The 19,185-nt window shown below is 41.7% G+C and overlaps 2 protein-coding genes across 2 annotated transcripts in view; both read left to right on the forward strand.

Annotated features, from left to right (window-relative positions):
* Positions 1 to 634, forward strand: part of gdpd1 (glycerophosphodiester phosphodiesterase domain containing 1) — an 18,532-nt gene extending 17,898 nt beyond the window's left edge. Inside the window, exon 10 of the mRNA XM_037677398.1 lies at positions 293 to 634. Coding sequence (XP_037533326.1) covers positions 293 to 427 — 135 coding nt within the window. The 3' untranslated portion in view covers positions 428 to 634. The remainder of the gene's footprint in view (positions 1 to 292) is intronic.
* A 3,397-nt stretch (positions 635 to 4,031) lies between these two features.
* The window catches only part of ypel2b (yippee-like 2b), a 17,457-nt gene continuing 2,303 nt past the window's right edge, over positions 4,032 to 19,185 (forward strand). Inside the window, exons 1-4 of the mRNA XM_037677394.1 lie at positions 4,032 to 4,200; positions 12,275 to 12,506; positions 13,054 to 13,097; positions 13,422 to 13,530. Of these exons, the coding sequence (XP_037533322.1) occupies positions 12,390 to 12,506; positions 13,054 to 13,097; positions 13,422 to 13,530 (270 nt within the window). The 5' untranslated portion in view covers positions 4,032 to 4,200; positions 12,275 to 12,389. The remainder of the gene's footprint in view (positions 4,201 to 12,274; positions 12,507 to 13,053; positions 13,098 to 13,421; positions 13,531 to 19,185) is intronic.

Below are 19,185 nucleotides of genomic sequence, written 5' to 3' on the forward strand. Positions count from 1 at the left end.
ACGCCCCACTTTTCAGTTTTTTATTTGTTAAAAAAGTTTGACACATCAATAAATTTCATTCCACTTCAAGATTGTGTCCCACTTGTTGTTGATTCTTCACAAAAAATTAAAATTTTATATCTTTATGTTTGAAGCCTGAAATGTGGCAAAAGGTTGAAAAGTTGAAGGGGGTGAACACTTTCGCCAGGCACTGTATTTAAAAACAGTTACCAGGAAACATCCTCGTGTGCTACAAGTTTCAGTTTATACTAGAGTTGTGTGTTGACTGTACGAGTCCTGCGTCTGGTTTCAGGTCTACATTTGGGTGCTGAATGATGATGACGACTACAGAAGGGCGTTTGATCTGGGAGCCACTGGGGTCATGACAGATTTTCCCACCAGGCTTAAAGAGTTCATGGATCGGAATGGCATCCCTAAATCCCAGTGACCCGTCCAATCCTGCCTCGGCCCTTTTCAGCATGTGATGATCCTTCGAGCTTGCTGACCTGCCAGACCGGCGCTCCACTTTCACGCCCTTTCACTGCGTGCATTTCTGCAGCGCTACACCAGTACAGGCGTCTCGATGCAGTCCTGGTGATAAAAATATTTTCTATTCAGTTAAAAGTCCTAAAGGGGCACGTCTGCATTGAATTAGCCAGTGTTTCTGGAACACTCCCCACCTCAAACTCATCAGAAGTGTTTTAAAATGTACAGTTTTAACCTGCGTGGTTGAGCAAGTTTATGGGTTCGTAAAAGCTATTTGAAATAAACTAATCATTTCTTCGAAGGAACACATATCGCCCGCCATCTTTCAAGCCAAAGTTTTAATCTGAGATGAGAAATAATGGAGCGAGAGACGTTTTGAATAATTATAGAAAATTATGTGAAGCACAATCTCATACATTTCTGCTAAATCTTGCGTGTTCAGATAGTGTTCTGAACATGTGTTGGGAATGACTCCCAGTTACTACCACACCAAGCTTTACCTCTATCCATAAAACTGACTGACTTATAACCAATATTGTATTGGCTAATGCTGACTAGCGTTAGCAGCCATCTTGAATTGTATTGCCTCGAAAGATCAATCAGTTGTCGATGCACATCAAGTGCTCACTTCATTCAAATCTGTCCCGTGGTTCATGAGTTATTTTGCTAACAGGCAGCTTATTGCAACAGGTAGTGATGAAGTACAAAATACAAATCTTGCACAATCAAATAGCACTCAAAAATATGAGCTACATTTTAGCTTATTATTGCTAAAGTTGACTCAGATATAGGCAAGATTTACAATTTCCTAAGGTTGATTAGCAGTGACGGCCATCTTTACTCAGGTTGCCTCTAAAAGCAATCAGTTGTAGCAGCACTTCCAGTGAGCTATTTCTGACATATGTAATATTTTATATTTTTTTATTATTATATATAATTATATAATGTGTGTGTATACAGTGTGTGTGCTTGTAGGTGTGTGTTACATATTACTAATTAAACACTTAATCTGCCAGGCTTCATTTGTCAAAATCTGATAAAAAAAAAAAAAGTTTGTACCCCCCCCCCCCCCTGCTCCCTGCCCATATTTATCTATTTATCACTCTGAAAATATATATTCTGTACATATTTATCTAATTATTATATACACATTTGGCTGCTATGAAACAAACGTGCAATAAGACAGTTGTTTGATATAATGAAGATAAAGTAATTTATTTGTTTTTTAATTTATATGAAGATATATGAGGTTCTTCCGGTCAGGAGGGTCATATCTGACAGATGAACCTGTACACAACCTGTGACCTCCTGGCCAGGTTGATGCATGCTTTTCAACAAAGCCTCATGAACCCATAAACTTGTTCTTTACGTGAGAATGAAGGCATATTATTCTTATAAGATGGAATTTTGCATCTTTTGCAAATGCAATATTTTAACAAGAAAGTTATCCAAATATATTGGAGGTTGACAACCCTGGTTGACTTGAAACTGGATGTCCAAAGTTATTACTAAGCCTTTTAAATGGCTCTTTTTGTTCCAGGGCTGTACACTTTTACACCAAACAGTGTTAGACGCCTGCGGTATTTAACGCCACAGTCTTTATAGGCGAGTCCAGAAAACGGGACAAAGTGACCACTAAATATCGTGTTCGAGTCTTACTGGTCTACGTTATCATATTAGATACAGAACTTCTTATTTCAGATATTTTTGATAAAGGTTTACCTAAGTGAAGATGTTTTATGGTTTGCTGCTGATTTTTTGTTGTTGTTGTCAGGCTTCAAGAAATTAGTTTGTAGAAACTCCAGCTAACATGGCTTTAGTGTTACTTCCCAGTTTCAGTTTTTATTGTCTTGTATTTGTTTATGATCAGGTCGTCACGTGGCTGCAGCTGTAATAAACTAGTCGTAAGCTGCGAGATGTTTATGAGCCTCACATGAGCATTCTGACAGTGAAGGTGAAGAGTCCCCGTCTCACAGTGAGGCTCTATTATCATGACCACCGTTCGTTGTCTATTATTTTATTACATGAAAATACAAAGGTTTCCTAACAGAGTCAAAATATTGAAGGATACATTTTGCACAAATTAATAATATTTCTATTTTCATATCAGTGTGGTAGTAATCATAGTGTACGAATTTAAATATTGAAAATAAATAATTTATCAGTTAATTTGTGTTGTACTGCTGATTGACCGCTTTATTGCTGGCATTTGATGTGGACATGAAAAATGGCTGTAAATCTGCTGCGAGGCCAGTGAAGACAGACGGGTGTAAAAGTTAAAATCCAAACGTGTGTCTTCTAGTTAGCGGTCTGTAATGAATGTAGCATTGTTTGAATGTATTTTGTACTCATTCCCAGTATTCTGTTTCATGTTCGTCTTCATTTATGGTGTTTTGGGTTCTGTTCTCACTGAGGTGGTTTCTAAATATTTTCAGTTTTATTCATTAAAACAAATTGAAAGACTTGACTTATGAATCATATTAGAAAAGAGAATAGATTTTTTTAATAACATTACTTGTGTTGTTGCGAGTGGTTTTATTTTGCATGTTCATGATGATGTGTTTGAATATGTTGTTCCCACCTACAGTAAACCATTTGATTGCATAAATAAATAAATAAAATAGTTTTCTTTACTATTGACGAGCTGTAAATGTATTCCTGTCGTTGCTTGTGCTGTGTATTATTTCTGAACAAAGTATTTTATTTTGGTTTCTGGATGGGCACTTAGGCCTGTATGGTGAACTGACATCAGATGGCGCTGCAGACTGGATTAAAAAAGTTTTACTAGAAGCAGAAGAGGAAAGAAGGCTGGACAATTTTTTAAATAAAATTCAGCCTCGGATACTTTTTTTTTTTTTTTTTTACTGAAAACTATCAAAGCATTTTGTTTTCTCGCGTAACTTTAATTTCATAAACATCGCCGTCTGTGAGAACACATTAAAAGAATCGGTTCCGTGTTTCGAGGAACTTACTCCTCATTGGTTACTCCTCTTTTCCCTTGACCAATCGGCGCATTGTTGCTATGCTCTATCTGTTATGTGATTGGTTAAGACGACTGTCATTCAACCTTAAAATAATGTTGATTCTTCACAAAGAGTACAAGGTCAAGATAGTTAACGTAGCGTACAGCGCGTTTGTTGTCATTTCCCGGCGTTATGTAAAGCAAACTTTTGAGTTTTGTTTGAAAACTGTGGTTTAAAAAAAGCTTTTATATAAACAATTCCGAGCTGGAAAGTTTCGTTTTTGTTTCGCTTAAACTCATTTTTCTCTAAAACATGCTACAAGAAGTACAGTAACTCAAAACGTTGTCATTATGTTTTCAGTTAAAACAAAGCTATATTCACTCTAAACATGAGTGACATTGTACTTTCAAAAAAGCTTTCTAACAAAAATCACCCTTGTTATACGAACAAATAAAAACAAACGAAAAAACAAACAGCTAAATCAGCCGCTGGTCAGAAGTAGCGGGCTTCCCTGCGAACACGATAGTATCCGGAAGTGTATCCTCTTGCTCCGGCTGGTCGCTTCGTTACTCTCTGTCCTCCTCTGTAAACTCCGCTGCGCGTCAAAACATTGCGTCTCTGCAGGACTTACCAAGGCCTGGGGAACAGAGGAAAAACTGCTAGGGAAGGAATGCGAAAGAGGTTTTAGGAATTGGCTCCGCCACCGAGAAAACGAGGAGGCGCGACACTTTTCTTGGCTACGTGGAGATCTTTGTTTTATTCCTCTCAAAAGGTAAATGCGTTCATCTTGTATGTATTTTTTTCATCCTAATGCGCTTTATTACGCATTGTTTTTAATTCCTCTGGAGCCATCAGTCTGTTGCAGACTCACTAATCAAACTTTTGATGAATATAAATACAATGTTTAAGTCAAGTTTATGGTTTTGCGTGCAGACCTCGCGCTTTATCGTGAGTTTCGTGTCTGGACTGGTGTTTTCCTTGTTTACATGATGACAGCCATGCGGCCGCAGTGTTTATTTTAATAAAGACGCATGCAATGCTGCACGTATGCGCCACCATCCTCGCTGCTGTAATCCACGCACGTCAGAGGTGATCAATGCAGGCTATCGCATAATCGGGTCACGTGACTGACGGCTAACTCTGCAGTCACCTGTCAGAATCATCGCGGATAGGGTGTTTGTTTTTGAGCACAGCTGAGCTGAGGCATCCCCGCCATCTGTGGGGGCTGAAGTTCTGCCCCAGATAGAGTGCGCCACTTCCTGTGACCTGATTCACACCAGTAATCACACATTTAGACTGTAATCCGAGTCTGCCTGCTTTCACTCATCTTGTGACTCCATGCACATGCAGGGGAGGGAAATGTCCCCCCCACCCCACCCCTCCCCAAAAAAGTGCAAATTAACAAAACCATGTTATCAGTGTTTGAGATCTATTTTTAGTGCAGATTGATCATGTGATCATGTGATCAATATGAAGGGAAGATTAGTGTGGGGAGCTGCAGGCCCTGAAAGATGATCCTTCACAGGCAGGGTTTGTAAACAAAAAGTTACATCAAGCGATTACAGTTAGCCGCTACACAAACGAGCAGGATCTCTTATCAACTGAGGCTTGGTTCCTCCATCGCCAACCTCCTGGTCCTCCAAGAACCGAACCAAAGAGAGGCAGAAGCCCAGCCCCGGCAGGAGTAAGCAGAAACCCACAGCGAGCGGCAGGAGCATCACTGGATACGAGCGGAGGCAGTGATGTCATGCTGCTGTGAGCTGCTGCTCCTGTTCGGACTCTGAGCCGGAGGAGAAGACGCCAGGTGTGAGAGCAGCTCGTGGGCGCGGAGGTGAAGCAGGCTGATGGAGGCGAGCATCACCGTTTCTCTGCACAGAGTCAACATCTGCAGCATCAGGGTGTTGCATAACACCTTTCTTTCTGTTGCTTTTGTTGGTGCTAGGGTGCTGCTGGGCAGAGGGACTCATGCAGCCGTTTGTGATGACGCTTCAAAAAGACCAGAATGGACAGCTCGTTGACCTCAGCCGACCCCCTGCAGGACTCGTGAATAAACAGAAAGGCGAACAATAAAAGGGGGATATGCAAACAGAGGCAGGCAGACCTAGTGCAGGTTTGATGCAGTCGGTGGATCCTGCCTGGTTCTGGGTCCCTGCGATCTGTAGTCATCTGATGCTTTATGCAATTTGTTTTTCTCAGAGGCTGTTTGAGGTTGACTCTCTGCGTCAGCGTTTTGCAGAGCTTCACTTGCAGCAGCGTTGCTTTGCAACATAATTTGTAAGTTTTTCCACCTGACAAGACGAGTTGTTGCTTCTGCCTCTTAACTCTATTACATTATGCTCAAGCAAAGAGTGCTTTAACATTTCAAGTGTTTAACTTCTTTTCTTTCGTTTTTCGTACATATTGAGTTGTTAGAACATGTGGGGAGGAAAGAAACATTTTTAATGTTTATGCTGTAACGTGTAAATAAAAGGTGATTATCGTGTTGATGAATGGTAAAAACAATGTAATTCATCAGTGGGGCTGTGGCGATTAGCGCCACAATCACATCTTCTGCTGAGTGGATTAAGTTGACTGAAATATCTCGCAGGACGCACCGGAGCTTAAAGCAACAAAACCATTTCCTCCAGTCTGCAGACAGGCACGTCGTGTCCAGGTCGAGGTGCTGCCGTCCTCAGGACCGACTCCAAGTTCAAGGCTCTGCAGCTTCGACAGTCAGGAAAACAACTTCTGCCTCTTCTGTTAAATAAAACGTGTTCAAAGGCACAAAATGTGCAGGAACTGCGACCAACTGGTGGCCCATTCCTCCCACTGCAGGGCCTTCCATGACCTTTTCACTAGAAGCTTTTAGTTAACTCATTTAGTTGTATTTCAATACTGCATCTGAAAAAACTGATTGTTCTACGTTATAAAATTAAAAGTGTCCAAATAATTTAACAATCACACGTTTGTTTGTATTTTACATCTTAATACAATACAGTTCTCACATATGTAAACAAGGGATTGTTAACTTCGAAGGCATTTGAGAGACATATTTGTGAAAATGTAATAAATTATTATCCTACCTTGAAAAAACAAAGCACATAATTAAAGTAAACGGAAAATTTAGACCAGTTTGTTGGGTATTTAGTGGTGAATCATCATTTTTTTAAATAAAGGCTGAGATCTTTTCTTAAACTTTAACTGTTTTTTTTTTTTTGGGTTGTTGTTTAAATAGTGAGCATTGATTTTTAATCCTTATCAAAATGTGTTGCCTAATCTTTTGCAGATCCATTTTTTCAATGACTCATAATCTTTAATGTTTGCAGAACTGCACTTTGGGGGAGTTTCAGCAGCTTGCATTAAAGGCTTCACATTATTTTAGTTTGCTGATGGATTTCAGAGGAGGATCCCTCTGTGCAGCTGGAAGTTAAAATAAAAATAAATAAATGGGGCGGCTGTGGCTGAGTGGTTAGAGGAGTCGTCCTCCCATGGAAGTGTTGGGGGTTTGATTCCACCAGCAGTCACATGCTGAAGTGTCTCTGGGCAAGGCAGTGAAGCCCTCATTGCCTCTGATGTGTGTCCCATCGGTGTATGAATGTGACACTGATTATTCTTTGTAGAGATCTAGTAGAGTCTGTATGAATGAGGGCACAGATTGTGTTGTAAAGCACTTTGAGTGTCTTGATAAAACATAAAAGTGCTTTATAAGTACATGAGGACTGGGGGCCCGTTGTTTCAGGCTGTTCAGTCCCTAAACAAGCGGTGTGAGAGTTTGCTTCACATTGCCAGTAGTAAGTTGGACTCCTTCAGGGTGGGAGTTGGACTGCAGGGCTGCCCGTTGTCACCGATTCTGTTCATAACTTTTATGGACAGGATTTCTCGGTGCAGCCAGGGGACCGAGGGATTCCAGTTCGGTGGTCTCAGGATTCCATCTCTGCTCTTTGCAGATGAAGTGGTCCTGTTGGCGTCATTGTGCCGTGATCTTCAGCTCTCACTGGAGCAGTTCACAGCCGAGTGTGAAGCATCAGGTATGAGAATCAGCACCTCCAAATCTGAGGCCGTGGCCGAAAAAGGTGGATTGCTCTCTTCAGGTCGAGGGTGAGGTTCTGCCTCAGGTGGAGGAGTTCAAGTATCTCGGGGTTTTGTTCACGAGTGGGGGAAGAATAGAGTGGGAGATTGACAGATGGATTGGTGCAGCAACTGCAGTATTGCAAACTCTGTACCGGTCCGTTGTGGTGAAGAGGGAGCTGAGCTGTAAGGGAAAGCTTTCTGTTTACTGGTCGGTTTACCCTAAATGGCCTTGAGTTCTGGTAAGGATGCTTCCTGGGTGCCTCCCTAGGGAGGTGCTTCAGACATGTCCAACTGGGAGGAGACTCCGGGGAAGACCCTGGGAACACCTTGGGGTCCTCCCAGAAGAGCTGGAAGAGGTGTCTGTGGAAAAAGATGTCTGGGCCTCTCTGCTCAAGCTGCTGCCCCAGTGACCTGACTTCAGAACAAGCAGAAGATGATGGCTGGCTGGCTGGATGGATGGCTGGCTGGCTGGCTGGATGGATGGATGGATGACTGGATGACTGGATGGATGGATGGATGGATGGATGGATGGATGGATGGATGGATGACTGGATGGATGGATGGATGGATAAGTACAGTCCATTCCATTTACCCTAAGTGGCTAACGGGCTAACAAAGCAGCAGCACAATGTAATCAAATTTTATTCCTTGCATTCACATTTTTGCAAAAACAACTAAAATTGGTCTTTTCAGTTGTGGTTTTAAATGTCGATGAGTTTCATTTTCATAATATTTTTAGTCAAAGCAACAAAGAGCCACTGCAGAGGGACCAAAGAGCCACATGTGGCCCTAGAGCCGCAGATTGCAGACCCTTCCTTTCCAGCCCACCATCGTTGTAAACACTGATCCACGACCTGCTCTCTGCTGTTTGCTAAACATCACATGGACATAAAGATACTGAAAACAGTCCTGAGACCAAGATATGAACTTTTGGGTGAAACCAGTTAGTTATGTTCCTCATGAGAACCTTACTGTCTCTGTGAAACACAGAGCTGGCAGTACCATGGAACAAACAAATCTGTGCACTTTAAAGGTAAATGTTGGGACATAAGTGTAGAAATCGAGTGCCAAGATAAAGTGGTCCATGCAACAGAACAAACACAAATTGTTTTACTAAAGAAAGACCACAAGAGATGAAGGCGCTGGTTTGAAGTGACCAAGGAACTGTTTTGAAGCAGATCTAATAGGAGTGATTCTGGAAAACCACGAGCAGCCCATTTATGAAAGGATTTCTGAAACGGAAGAAGCCGCTGAAATGTGTTTGCGTTCATCTTTAACACTGATTAGCAGAAATAGATGTTGTTCTCTAACATTTGCCCTTTAAATAAAATAAAAGAAAGAAAAATCAGTGTTATACCACTTTAATTGATGATATGTGACTTATCTGTGCTGCTGATTATCCATGCTGCTGATCTCATGCTTACGATTATCCATGCTGCTGATTATCCATGCTACTGATCTCATACTACCGATTATCTCATGCTGCTGATTATCTCATGCTGCAGATTATCTCATGCTGCTGTATTCATTCATACCATCTGCTCACCACAGACTCATGTTCGGGCTGCTGTTGTTGCGTTGTATTGTTTTACATTATTAGATCTTTTAGCATACCATTTGGCGTTTGTTTAGCGTAAATCTTAGTGAATATCTTAGATCCTTATATACTGTTTCTTTTTATACTTTGCTATTTTTTGGTGTAACTGGGACCTTGTGTTCACAATTTCGTTCCACCTCATGTACCACATACGATGGAAACTACAATAAAGTTGACTTGACTTTCCTCAAACTCAGGGGCAGTACTAGAATACCATTAGAATATATTTCCATTCTGAGCTTCAGACACAGACTGGTGCTTTGTTAGGGCCTTACATGAAGTGAATCACCTTCAATGAAACGCAGGAGTTACATCCAGCATGGACGTCCTGCTCTGCTGCTGAACATCGCCCTTCCAGGGAACATTACTGTCACAGAGAACTTAGGGTTACTGCTAACGGTAATTGCATCGAGCTGAGATTTTTCCACAACCCACAGCTTCACAGTTTCTCATTCAGAGTGTCTCCTCCATGCGTCATGTTTACATTTCTGCTCTCCGCTGGGGCTTTTACTCTCAGGGATTTAAAGCAAAAGCTGCTGCAGATGCTGAAACCGACCGACTTGTTATAGATCATATGCAGCAGGAGACAAACTACTTGGCTGCAATTAGACGGCTTTGTTGTTTGCATGCAGTTTAGAGTGAAATGCATCAAAACTGTGAATATGTCTTAAATGATACAATGCTGCATCACAAGACTCGACATTTTGAACAAATCTCAGAGGGTTGTCCTGAAATGACTGAATGGATTAAACATGCATTTGATAAACATCAGTCCATGTGTGTGTGTGTGTGTGTGTGTGTGTGTGTGTGTGTGTGTCAGGGGTCAGCTGTCACAACTGCACTGTGTCTTTGTGCCCCAGTCCCACGCTGCGGGCACTGAGTCGGAGGAGAGAAAACAAGGGCACGTCTCTGTGCCTTATTTATTTATATCCTCGGATCCTTCCCATCAGCCTCGGAGCCTTTATCAGCCTTCGTCAGACAATCAAAACAATCGTGGCGCAGAGGCCTGCTCTCCTGCTCGCAATCAGTGTTTCACCAATTTTCACAGATGGTTTTCCCAATAAATGCAGACAGGATGGAAACGATAACAGAGCACTACAATGGGTTGTAAAGGTCATAAACTCCTAAAAAAAAACAAGGTTAGATTATAAAAAAAGTCATGGCGTTCAAGTCTATTATTTTTAAAGAGGTGGACTTGTGTTTGTTTTTCTGTTGGGCATTCGTATAAATCCCAGTTGGGCAGGTATAAAGATGAATGTTGTCTCTTATCGAGGCTCAGCAGCTTGATGAAGTGGCTCAGGAGAATAAAACAATTGTTTTTGTGATCAGAGTTTTGTTGCAGCGGTGCTAAAATCACAAATTGAATGAATTAAGGCACAAAAGCGCAAGCTTTATTGTAGAACATGGTAGAAAGCTCAGGCCACCAACCCCAGCCCTCCTGGCCCCTGGGCTCCCAGACCAGCTTGCTAATCTTCTCAGTAGGCAGGGCACACCAGTGTAAGTATTTTAAGGGCACAATCTCGCTGGATATCATAGAGCGAGCACGGCTTGATCCTCACAGTTGGGCTCAACTAAGCAGATTACCTCTGCAGCACCAGCACTGCTACCTGCCTCTGTGCACCAACAAACAGGCAGCAGACCAAACGTGAGCGTAGTTGAACAAGACTGTACCTGTGGTAGAAGGGGTGGTACACCTACAGCATCACTACACTCATATAAACTCTCATATTTAAATGATTCCCCACTCCAATGTAATCGTGGCTACCATTGTAGTATAATAGATTTAGCAGAAAAGTTAGTGTGTGTGTCTGTGTGGATAAAATTCATGTCATCACGTGTCTCAAACCCGTCAAGGAGTGTCCTTTTTTCTAATGGTCAAAGTGTGGGCTGAGCTTCTTTTAGAGATTCTACGTTGTCACTTTCAGTGGTGGAGGTTCATTGAACCCTTTTAGCCAGACCCAGCGTTAGCCAACTCACCAGTAGGAGCCCAGTTTGACCACTTTTCTTGTTCGTGTTTATTCCATTTCCTTAGACAGATAACTTTTACTAATTTTTTTTTTTTTTTATGTATGTGAATGTTTCTGTTCAGTGCCTTTCTTAACAGCCCCCTGCAGGTGGTACCCGTGGGTGGAGGTTGCATCCCGTCTCTGTTTTGGGCTTGGCCCTGTCGAGCTCCAGGAGCCTCGATTGCAAGGCGAGCTCCCACTCCCACACCTGGCTCCAGAGGAGTGCTCTGGTTTCCCTTTTCCCAGTGAAGTTTCCAGATGCAGCTGCTGTTTATCAGCCAGGTTTTTGAATTGCTCTGGGTCTGAACCCTCCCCCGGGGGCTGTTTGCCACGAGTGGCTCTATCAGGGGCTGATGCCCCAGACAATATTCAAACTCCTCTACTGCTTTAAGGTAACAATTCTGAATGGGGGATACATGTAGCCACAAAGAGCTTAAGTAGCTATGCCATGGGGGGAACTCTAGTAGAGCCTGTTCCTCCGCATCAGAAGGAGTTAGTTGAGGTGGTTCCAACATCTGATTAGGATGCCTCCTGGACACCTCCCTTTGGAGGATTTCTGGGCATGTCCCATTGGGAAGAGACCATGGGGCAGACTCAGACCTTACTGGAGGGAATATTGACCCCTCTGGTCTGGGAACACCTTGGAATCCCCCTGGAGGAGCTGAAAAGTGTTGCTGGGGAGAGGAATGTCTGGGTTTCTCTCCTGTTGCCTCTGCGACCTGACCACAGATAAGTGGCAGAAGAAGGAGATGTGCAAACACACAGACAGTGGACTTTAAATCTGTCACTGTTCATATTTATGTGAGATCGTCTAAAGTTGGCTCAAACAATCCCTTAAACTGGACCAGTCTGCTCCATTCAGAAATAGTTCATTCTGTCAGTGGTGAATTTTTAGTGCCAGCCTTTTGTGGTGGTGGGAAATTATGCAGATGTTGTGTTTTTGTGTGTTCACGTTTGTTTTCTTGCCCGTTAGCCAATTATCTTGTGAACCAGCAGACGGGATTTTAATGAAACTCTCAGAAAGTAATCACTGGCTCTAGAACTGAGTAATCTTTGGAGTCAACCTGATTCAAGATAGTTCCTGCAGCTAATCCACCTTCCACCCAAAGACACAGATTCACCTTTAATGCACACTGCGTCATAAGCAAACCAGCTGGAGTGTTCTCTTAACCCATCGTCCTCCCTGTGCTCAGGTGTTCACCTCCCAACCCACCGCCCACCACGGCCCTCACCTGCGTGTTACGGTGCTTCCCCTGTGAGCCGACCTGGGCTGGCAGTCCCTTCTTGCACCGCCCGCCAACACCGCCCATGGTCAGGATGACGCGCTCCAAGACTTTCCAGGCGTACCTGCCGAGCTGCCACCGGACCTACAGCTGCATCCACTGCCGAGCACACCTGGCCAACCACGACGAGCTCATCTCCAAGGTGACCAGCACACACGTCTTGACTCATCTCACAAATAGCTGTTGCCTCTGGAAACCACTGCACAAGTTTTTATTCACATAGCTACGTCTATAGACTAAAATAGAAAAGAAGAATTATACGATTTTGTTCCAAAACTCGTTGTTGAAGACATTAAGACGTAAAGCGGATGAGGAGTTAGACCTAAACAACAGGTTGAACCCGTACGTAAGTGCAATCCACCTTTATGCCTGTCAGTGATTAACACTATAAGCTGGATTATAAATGAATCGTTGCTTTTTCGTGTGGGATTATGAAAACACACCTGAGTACAAAAAGCTTGTGCTGGTTATGAGGTTGCTGCACCAACTAAACCCATTTAGTGTCACTTCAACAGACCATTTGCAGTAAATAAAATCTAACAACCAGATTGTATCAGTGATGTTAGTACATTTAAAGTAGGTTTTTTTATCCGTCTGTCTTCTCACATATACAAAGGACAAAGATTCTTGGGACAGATTCACGTTCCTGCCTTTTCATTGTTCTACCTTCTGTCTGTCGTTCTCTGCAGTCGTTCCAGGGCAGCCAGGGCAGAGCTTACCTTTTCAACTCCGTGTGAGTATCGATCAGAAATCTCTTCCCATCTATTTGCAAGATTTTACATAATAAAAGGAAACAAAACTGCTGCGCATGCTGAAGTTTCGGCAGGAGGGAAGTGATCTGCTTTGCTCCGGTTAATGGGACATTTGTTTTTCATGAGAACTTCTCATAAAGCTCCAGACAGAAGCTGTGGCTCAGAGAGCCGTCGTAATCAGCTGAAACTAGGCTGGTTGAATCCATCCTGCTGCCTCATCACTCTGCTACGTCTGCGTGGGTTGGAGGCAACTCTCATCACAAAATGTATTTTAAAAACTTTTCTCCCTCCTCGTTTGCTCTCAGGGTGAACGTTGGGTGTGGCCCTGCGGAGGAGAGAGTTCTGCTGACAGGCCTGCACGCCGTGGCGGATATTTACTGTGAGAACTGCAAGACGACCCTGGGCTGGAAATACGTGAGTGTCCTCAACCGATTCACCGCTCATCCAAGGCTGGAGGATGATAAACTGACAAGATGTTATTGTAGCACTTTTTATTTGAGTCCTCATTAATGCTCAGACTGCTCTTCTTTCAGTAGTTAATCTGCAGACTGAGGTTTTTACAGGGAGCAGAGAGGTTTTATGTTTCTCTTCAGGGAGTTGAGATCCAACTGTCGGCTTCAGTTTCTTTTATTTTTCACGTCTGATGGTTCGGTACACTCTCAGCTACACACCGCAGATACACACAAGAGAAACCGACAACAGACTGGGAGCTCGATGACTTTGCCGAAATTTACCGAACAAGCTGAAACTAAGCTAAGAGAAACAGTTGCTGAAAGCTATAAGTAGCAAAATACTAATTAAAGGCAAAAGTAGCAAAACGTTCGCTAAACGTATCAAAAGATTAGCTAGACACTAAAACGACTAAAAGGCTAGTTTAAAAATTAAAGAAGCAAAACACTAGCTAAAAGTAGAAAAAGGCTAGCTAAAAGCTAGCAGAAAGCTAGCTATAAGCTAAAAGTAGTGAAAGGCCAGTTAAAATATTAAAGTAACAAAACATTAGCAAAATGTAGCTAAAAGCTAAATGTATCAGAATGGTAACCATAAAGTAAAACTAGTATAGAAAGATGAAAATAGAGTGAGTATGAAAAACGAACAATGTTTTTAAAGTTACTGAAACAATCTGAAAGTGTTTGTATGATATGTTTTGTAAATAAAATAAAATATGATGAAAAGTATAAAGTTACAAAACCCAGCTTCTGAATGAGCCACATGATTTGATATGGGAATGATTAAAATAGCACAGTCTGCTGAGTATTGGAAAAAGGTTTGATTTAAAAAAATTAATAAAAAAAACAGCAAAGTGTGAATAGTGAATCAGTGTGCCTGCATCAAGTGGTGCAGAGGAGGCTGTAAAGACAAACGCAGGACTTAATCTGAGCCAGATCCTGCTGGAACAAGATCTGGGAACTCTCTTATTTTGACAGGCTGCGTTCTGGTAACTGTTTTCTTGGACCCGGTTACTCTCAGGTTTACTAATAATAAAGTTATGAACAAATATGACTGCCTTGAACAAATAAAACCTATATGTAATCTGAAAATAATTAAACTAATAAAAACACAAAGTTTAAACATAACAGCCACTTACGAGCTTCCTAATATCACATAAGAGCTGCCCCTTCAAGTAAGCATTTCTGCTTCTACCCTTGAAAAAAATATCTGCCCCTAAAAGTACAGTCATGGGCAGTTTAATTAAAAACACAAAAATATATTTAAACAGCACAACTAAATTGCAAATCAGTTTTACAGTTTAAATGGGTCAGTAATAAAATTTTGATTATTTATTAAATATATGAAAGAGGTGTTTGTTGGGTAATCATGTTACATACGTCACGTATCAAAACAACGTTGCCAATTTGTCAAAATAACAGCGATCAAAATGTCAAAAAGACAGTCCAGTTTACTTTCATTTTAAAAAGGCTTCTCGTTGTACAACTCAACAACCAAGAATTGAAGCACCTGAAGGCAGTGGCAATGGAAATAGTACTTGGCGCAGAGGGAGAAGGGGTAGGATGCATGAGAGACACGGAGCGTGCTCTGTTCACACAAGGAGAGCTGTTGGTCAGGCTACTTCTTGTTGCTCTCAAAAATAGTTCTTGAATCAAGTGTTTACAAATGTAGATAAACATAGACATTTAAAAACCTGTTAAAATACATCAGAACTCAGGAAATGGCATCTACTTGATTCAAAATTTTCTGGGGGAGGACCCACAGACCATTTGCATTCTGGCATCGTTTGGTTTACAAATTAAGCCCTGGACAAACGTGTCCATCTGTAACATCAGCCGGCTTCAGATGAATACATTTTACCTTCTCTAGACAAGCTCCTAAAAGTTATTTTAAGTAAATATGGTATATGTGTTGTATTTCAGGGGCATAATTACCAAAAACAACAAAATAACATCAGGCTGTAAACTAGAAAAGGTCCCCGTGTTGATTTACTGTTGATATTGAACACAGCCAGTTCTTTCAGTCCCAAATCAATCTGCAAAGACCAACACGAATTATCACGGGGTCCAAAACAGGCAGACGTGCTGATAATCATGTTCAGGTGATTGATTGTAGTGACACAGACGCAGCTCGTTTCCTCTGCAGCGTCATAATGTCTGTGAAAGCCCAACAATGCATTGCAACGTAATGTGGGAAGCTAACCGTGTAGCTGAGCAGTTTTTATATTTAAATGTTATTAAAAGCCACACATACTCAACACTACAGTAAAGAACAAAAGAGTCAAAAACAGCTGTGATCTTCAAAACCTGAAAAAGGACCAGAGAGATTATTTTTCCATTGATCATCGTCTGAATGACAAGTTTTTAGATAGTGACTGTTAGAGAAACACTTTGTTGGTGCTAATTTACTATTCTATGTCAAACTCTGTTCTGTTACCTTTTTTTTTTTTTTTTGAGACACACTGCTCATAGGAAAGTCCTCAAAGAGCCACTGATCAAATTGAAAATAAGAGACAAATAAGACAATGTCCAAATAAAGACCTTCATGAGGCCTGAAGAACTATTAATGAAGTCGACTTGAAAAGATAATAAGACAGTCTGGCTGCTTGGAAGGAGACATCAGATGAAATGAGGGATGGTTATCAACTTTAGCACAGTACTGTAGGTAAAACATGTAAAGTTGTGATAAAACTTGTCAGAATTTAATGCACATGATGTACAGTGTTTAGAGCAGGAGTTATTTTAAATCTCATGTCCGGATGAGCTAACACAGATCCACACACGTTAGCTGTCTTCATACGTCAGCTGAATACGTGCAGGTTAAGTGAATTAAGACTATAAAGGCAGGTGATTGTATCCTTGAAGGGTTGAACAGCCTTCACGGGACCCGTCATATGGTGCAGTCCATCCTTCTTGTCTGAGCTCTAAGGTGAAAAACTTCCAGAGAAATATCAAACTGCACAGCTGAACACTTCAGGGTCAAGGATGATCCCTGTGGATTTCAAGGTTCCAGGTGACCCCTTTGTTAGAAACTTTATGCTCCAGCTTGACGATGTAAAAATGTTAAACCCTTTGTGTCGTAGTCTTTCAAGTTCAAGAATCTTTATTATCACCAAGGGGCAATTTGTTTCACAGTCAGTAGACACGTAAAGCATCCATAGACAAGACATTAAAATATCAGTAAATCAAATCATCATTGTTCATTAAGAAGCCTGATCTCTACAGGGATTGAGTTTTTCAGTCTGTTCGTTCTACATCTGGGCAGCAGTGCCCAGATGGAAACAACCTGAACTCACCATGGAGTAGATGATCAGGATCTGCCAGAACCAGCATGGCCTTGTTCACTGACCTCGCCTTGTGTAGGTCAGTGAACAAGAAATGTTTGTATATTTACACCATGGAAAATGTCATTATCAGTGAAGCTGACCTTTCACCCCACCACAGTCACGTATTTACTGTATGTATTCAGGATTGTTGTGTGGAAATTCCTGCTCTGACAGTTAACCGGCGGTCATTTTATACATTTGGTGGCACTCTTTAAACTCATGCCATGACTCCACTGATCAAAGCCCACGTCTAACCTCTTTCGTAGTTTTCACGTCTAACTTTAAATCCGCCTTCTACTTTTCAGCATAAAAATAACCGTCCTCCTCGTGCGCCTGATAAAACACCTGGTGAGCCAGCTTTAACAGCAGCCACTCTTCTGGGTAGTCTCTGTTTCACAGGTCAGAGAAAGCAGCGATCACATGCTCTGAACCTCGCTGAACGGAGGCCTGCCGTTAATATCAGCTGCAGCCGTGTAGATTTTCCACAGGAGGTTCAGTTGAGACGTTTGACCTAGTGCCCGTCTGCTCAGAGAAATCTGATAAGAGGCCTCTGCAGCTCAGAACCAAAATAGTCCGACTAAACAGGACGTGCATGATCAACAGGGAAGGAGCATTTGCATCCACCCCCTTCGTGGCACAGTTTTGGGAGTTGTACAAGCAAAGGACTTTATTTTTCTGTTTTGTTTCAGGATAATGTTTTTATTTATTTATTATTAATCTGTAGGATTTAAAATGCAGTCTCAAATGGAGACAATGTGCCTTTTCCTTTATTTTCATGTTTCCAGCAAAAGCTCAGAGGCAGCACCCAGTTTTCTTCACAGGCACTAACATGTCAAATGTGTACAGTCATGTGTGTCAAACCAGGTTTAAATGCAACTAATCTCAGATTTTCTTCAATTGACAGTTTGTTGAATCCGTACCTGAATTAAAGGCTTGGCCTTGAAGGAATGCATACCACCCGCCGCCAGAGTTTTAATCTGAAATCGCTGTTTGTTGAAAAGTGACAGAGTTACAGCCGTCTGGGTCTGAAAATAACAGCACATGCCACACTGACATATCCCACCATGTGTTGGGAATGACTCTCAGCTACTACTACATCAAAGTTCAGCTCAGTTTTGGTTAATTTGACTGAGTTAAGCAAGGCAATGACAGCCATCTTGAATTAAACTGTCTTCAAACCAGATTTAGACGTACAGTGATAACTTTCTGCACGGTTCAGTACAACCTGTCCAGTGGTCCATGAGAGGTTTTGCTGGCAGACACGTGCACAGGCATGCCAAAAAGTAAATAAATTATCACCTGTCTATCAATGGCGGATAGCTTTTTAAATGTTATTATGCTCCATGCAAATGCCCTTGTGCAGGCTGAGTCATTCACCTTCCCATACAGCTCCTATCTTTATGGAAGCTGTAGTTGTAGTTTATGGAAATGTTGCTGTTCTCAGCATGACTAGAGATTAATGTGATGAAGGCTTTTATTTTGTATTTGTAGTTCACCTTTAGTTTGAAATAGTACAGAAAAGTCATGCCTGCAGGTTTTGATTGCAAACACAAAAAAACACCTGCAGTTACTCTGAGACTGGTGTGTGAAGCAGAGAGTCCAGTCTCCTTTACTGTATCACACTGTTATAGATTTATTTTAGACTCACCAGAAGCCCCAGAACACTGGTTGGAGCTTTCAAATGTCACCAGAACATAGTGAATATTGGACAATAATGTCTAAAAATACATTTAAAAACCTTTTAAAATGCATTTTCTCATTGCTGGCTCAGATACTGGTCAGTCAGTGAGTCATACAACAAGATAGATGACTCACTGGTAAATGGGTGACTGGTTAACTGGACATCTTTAACTTTACGCAGACTCTCCCACTGGTACATTTTCATCTTTAAATCACTTCTTGGTCTGCTGCCTTCATACATCTCCTCCTACATATCTCTGTGTGAGTGCAGCTACAGCGTGCGCTCTCAGGACATTATTACCTGCAGTGTTCCCTCAGTGAGGACTGAACTAGACAAAAGGTCCTTCTCCTACGCCGCTCCTGTTTCCTGGAATATCTTGCAAAAAGATCTGAAGCTCTCGACCTTGACCTCTCTAAGTGGTTTCAAACATCTGCTAAGTTTGTGGCAAAATCCAATGCAGACATGTTCCTGTTTTTAGTTTTATACACCGCCTTACAACCTAGCTGTTTTTCGCAACTTTTTTTTTTTTGACTGTCCTTTTGGTTGCCATTTTATTTAAACTTGTTAAAAAAATTTAATTTGTACACATCCTTTATGATTGTCTATTGTTGTCTTT

Source organism: Nematolebias whitei, chromosome 6, assembly GCF_014905685.2.
Source record: "Nematolebias whitei isolate Nwh7 chromosome 6, NemWhi1, whole genome shotgun sequence".
Taxonomy (NCBI): Eukaryota; Metazoa; Chordata; class Actinopteri; order Cyprinodontiformes; family Rivulidae; genus Nematolebias; species Nematolebias whitei.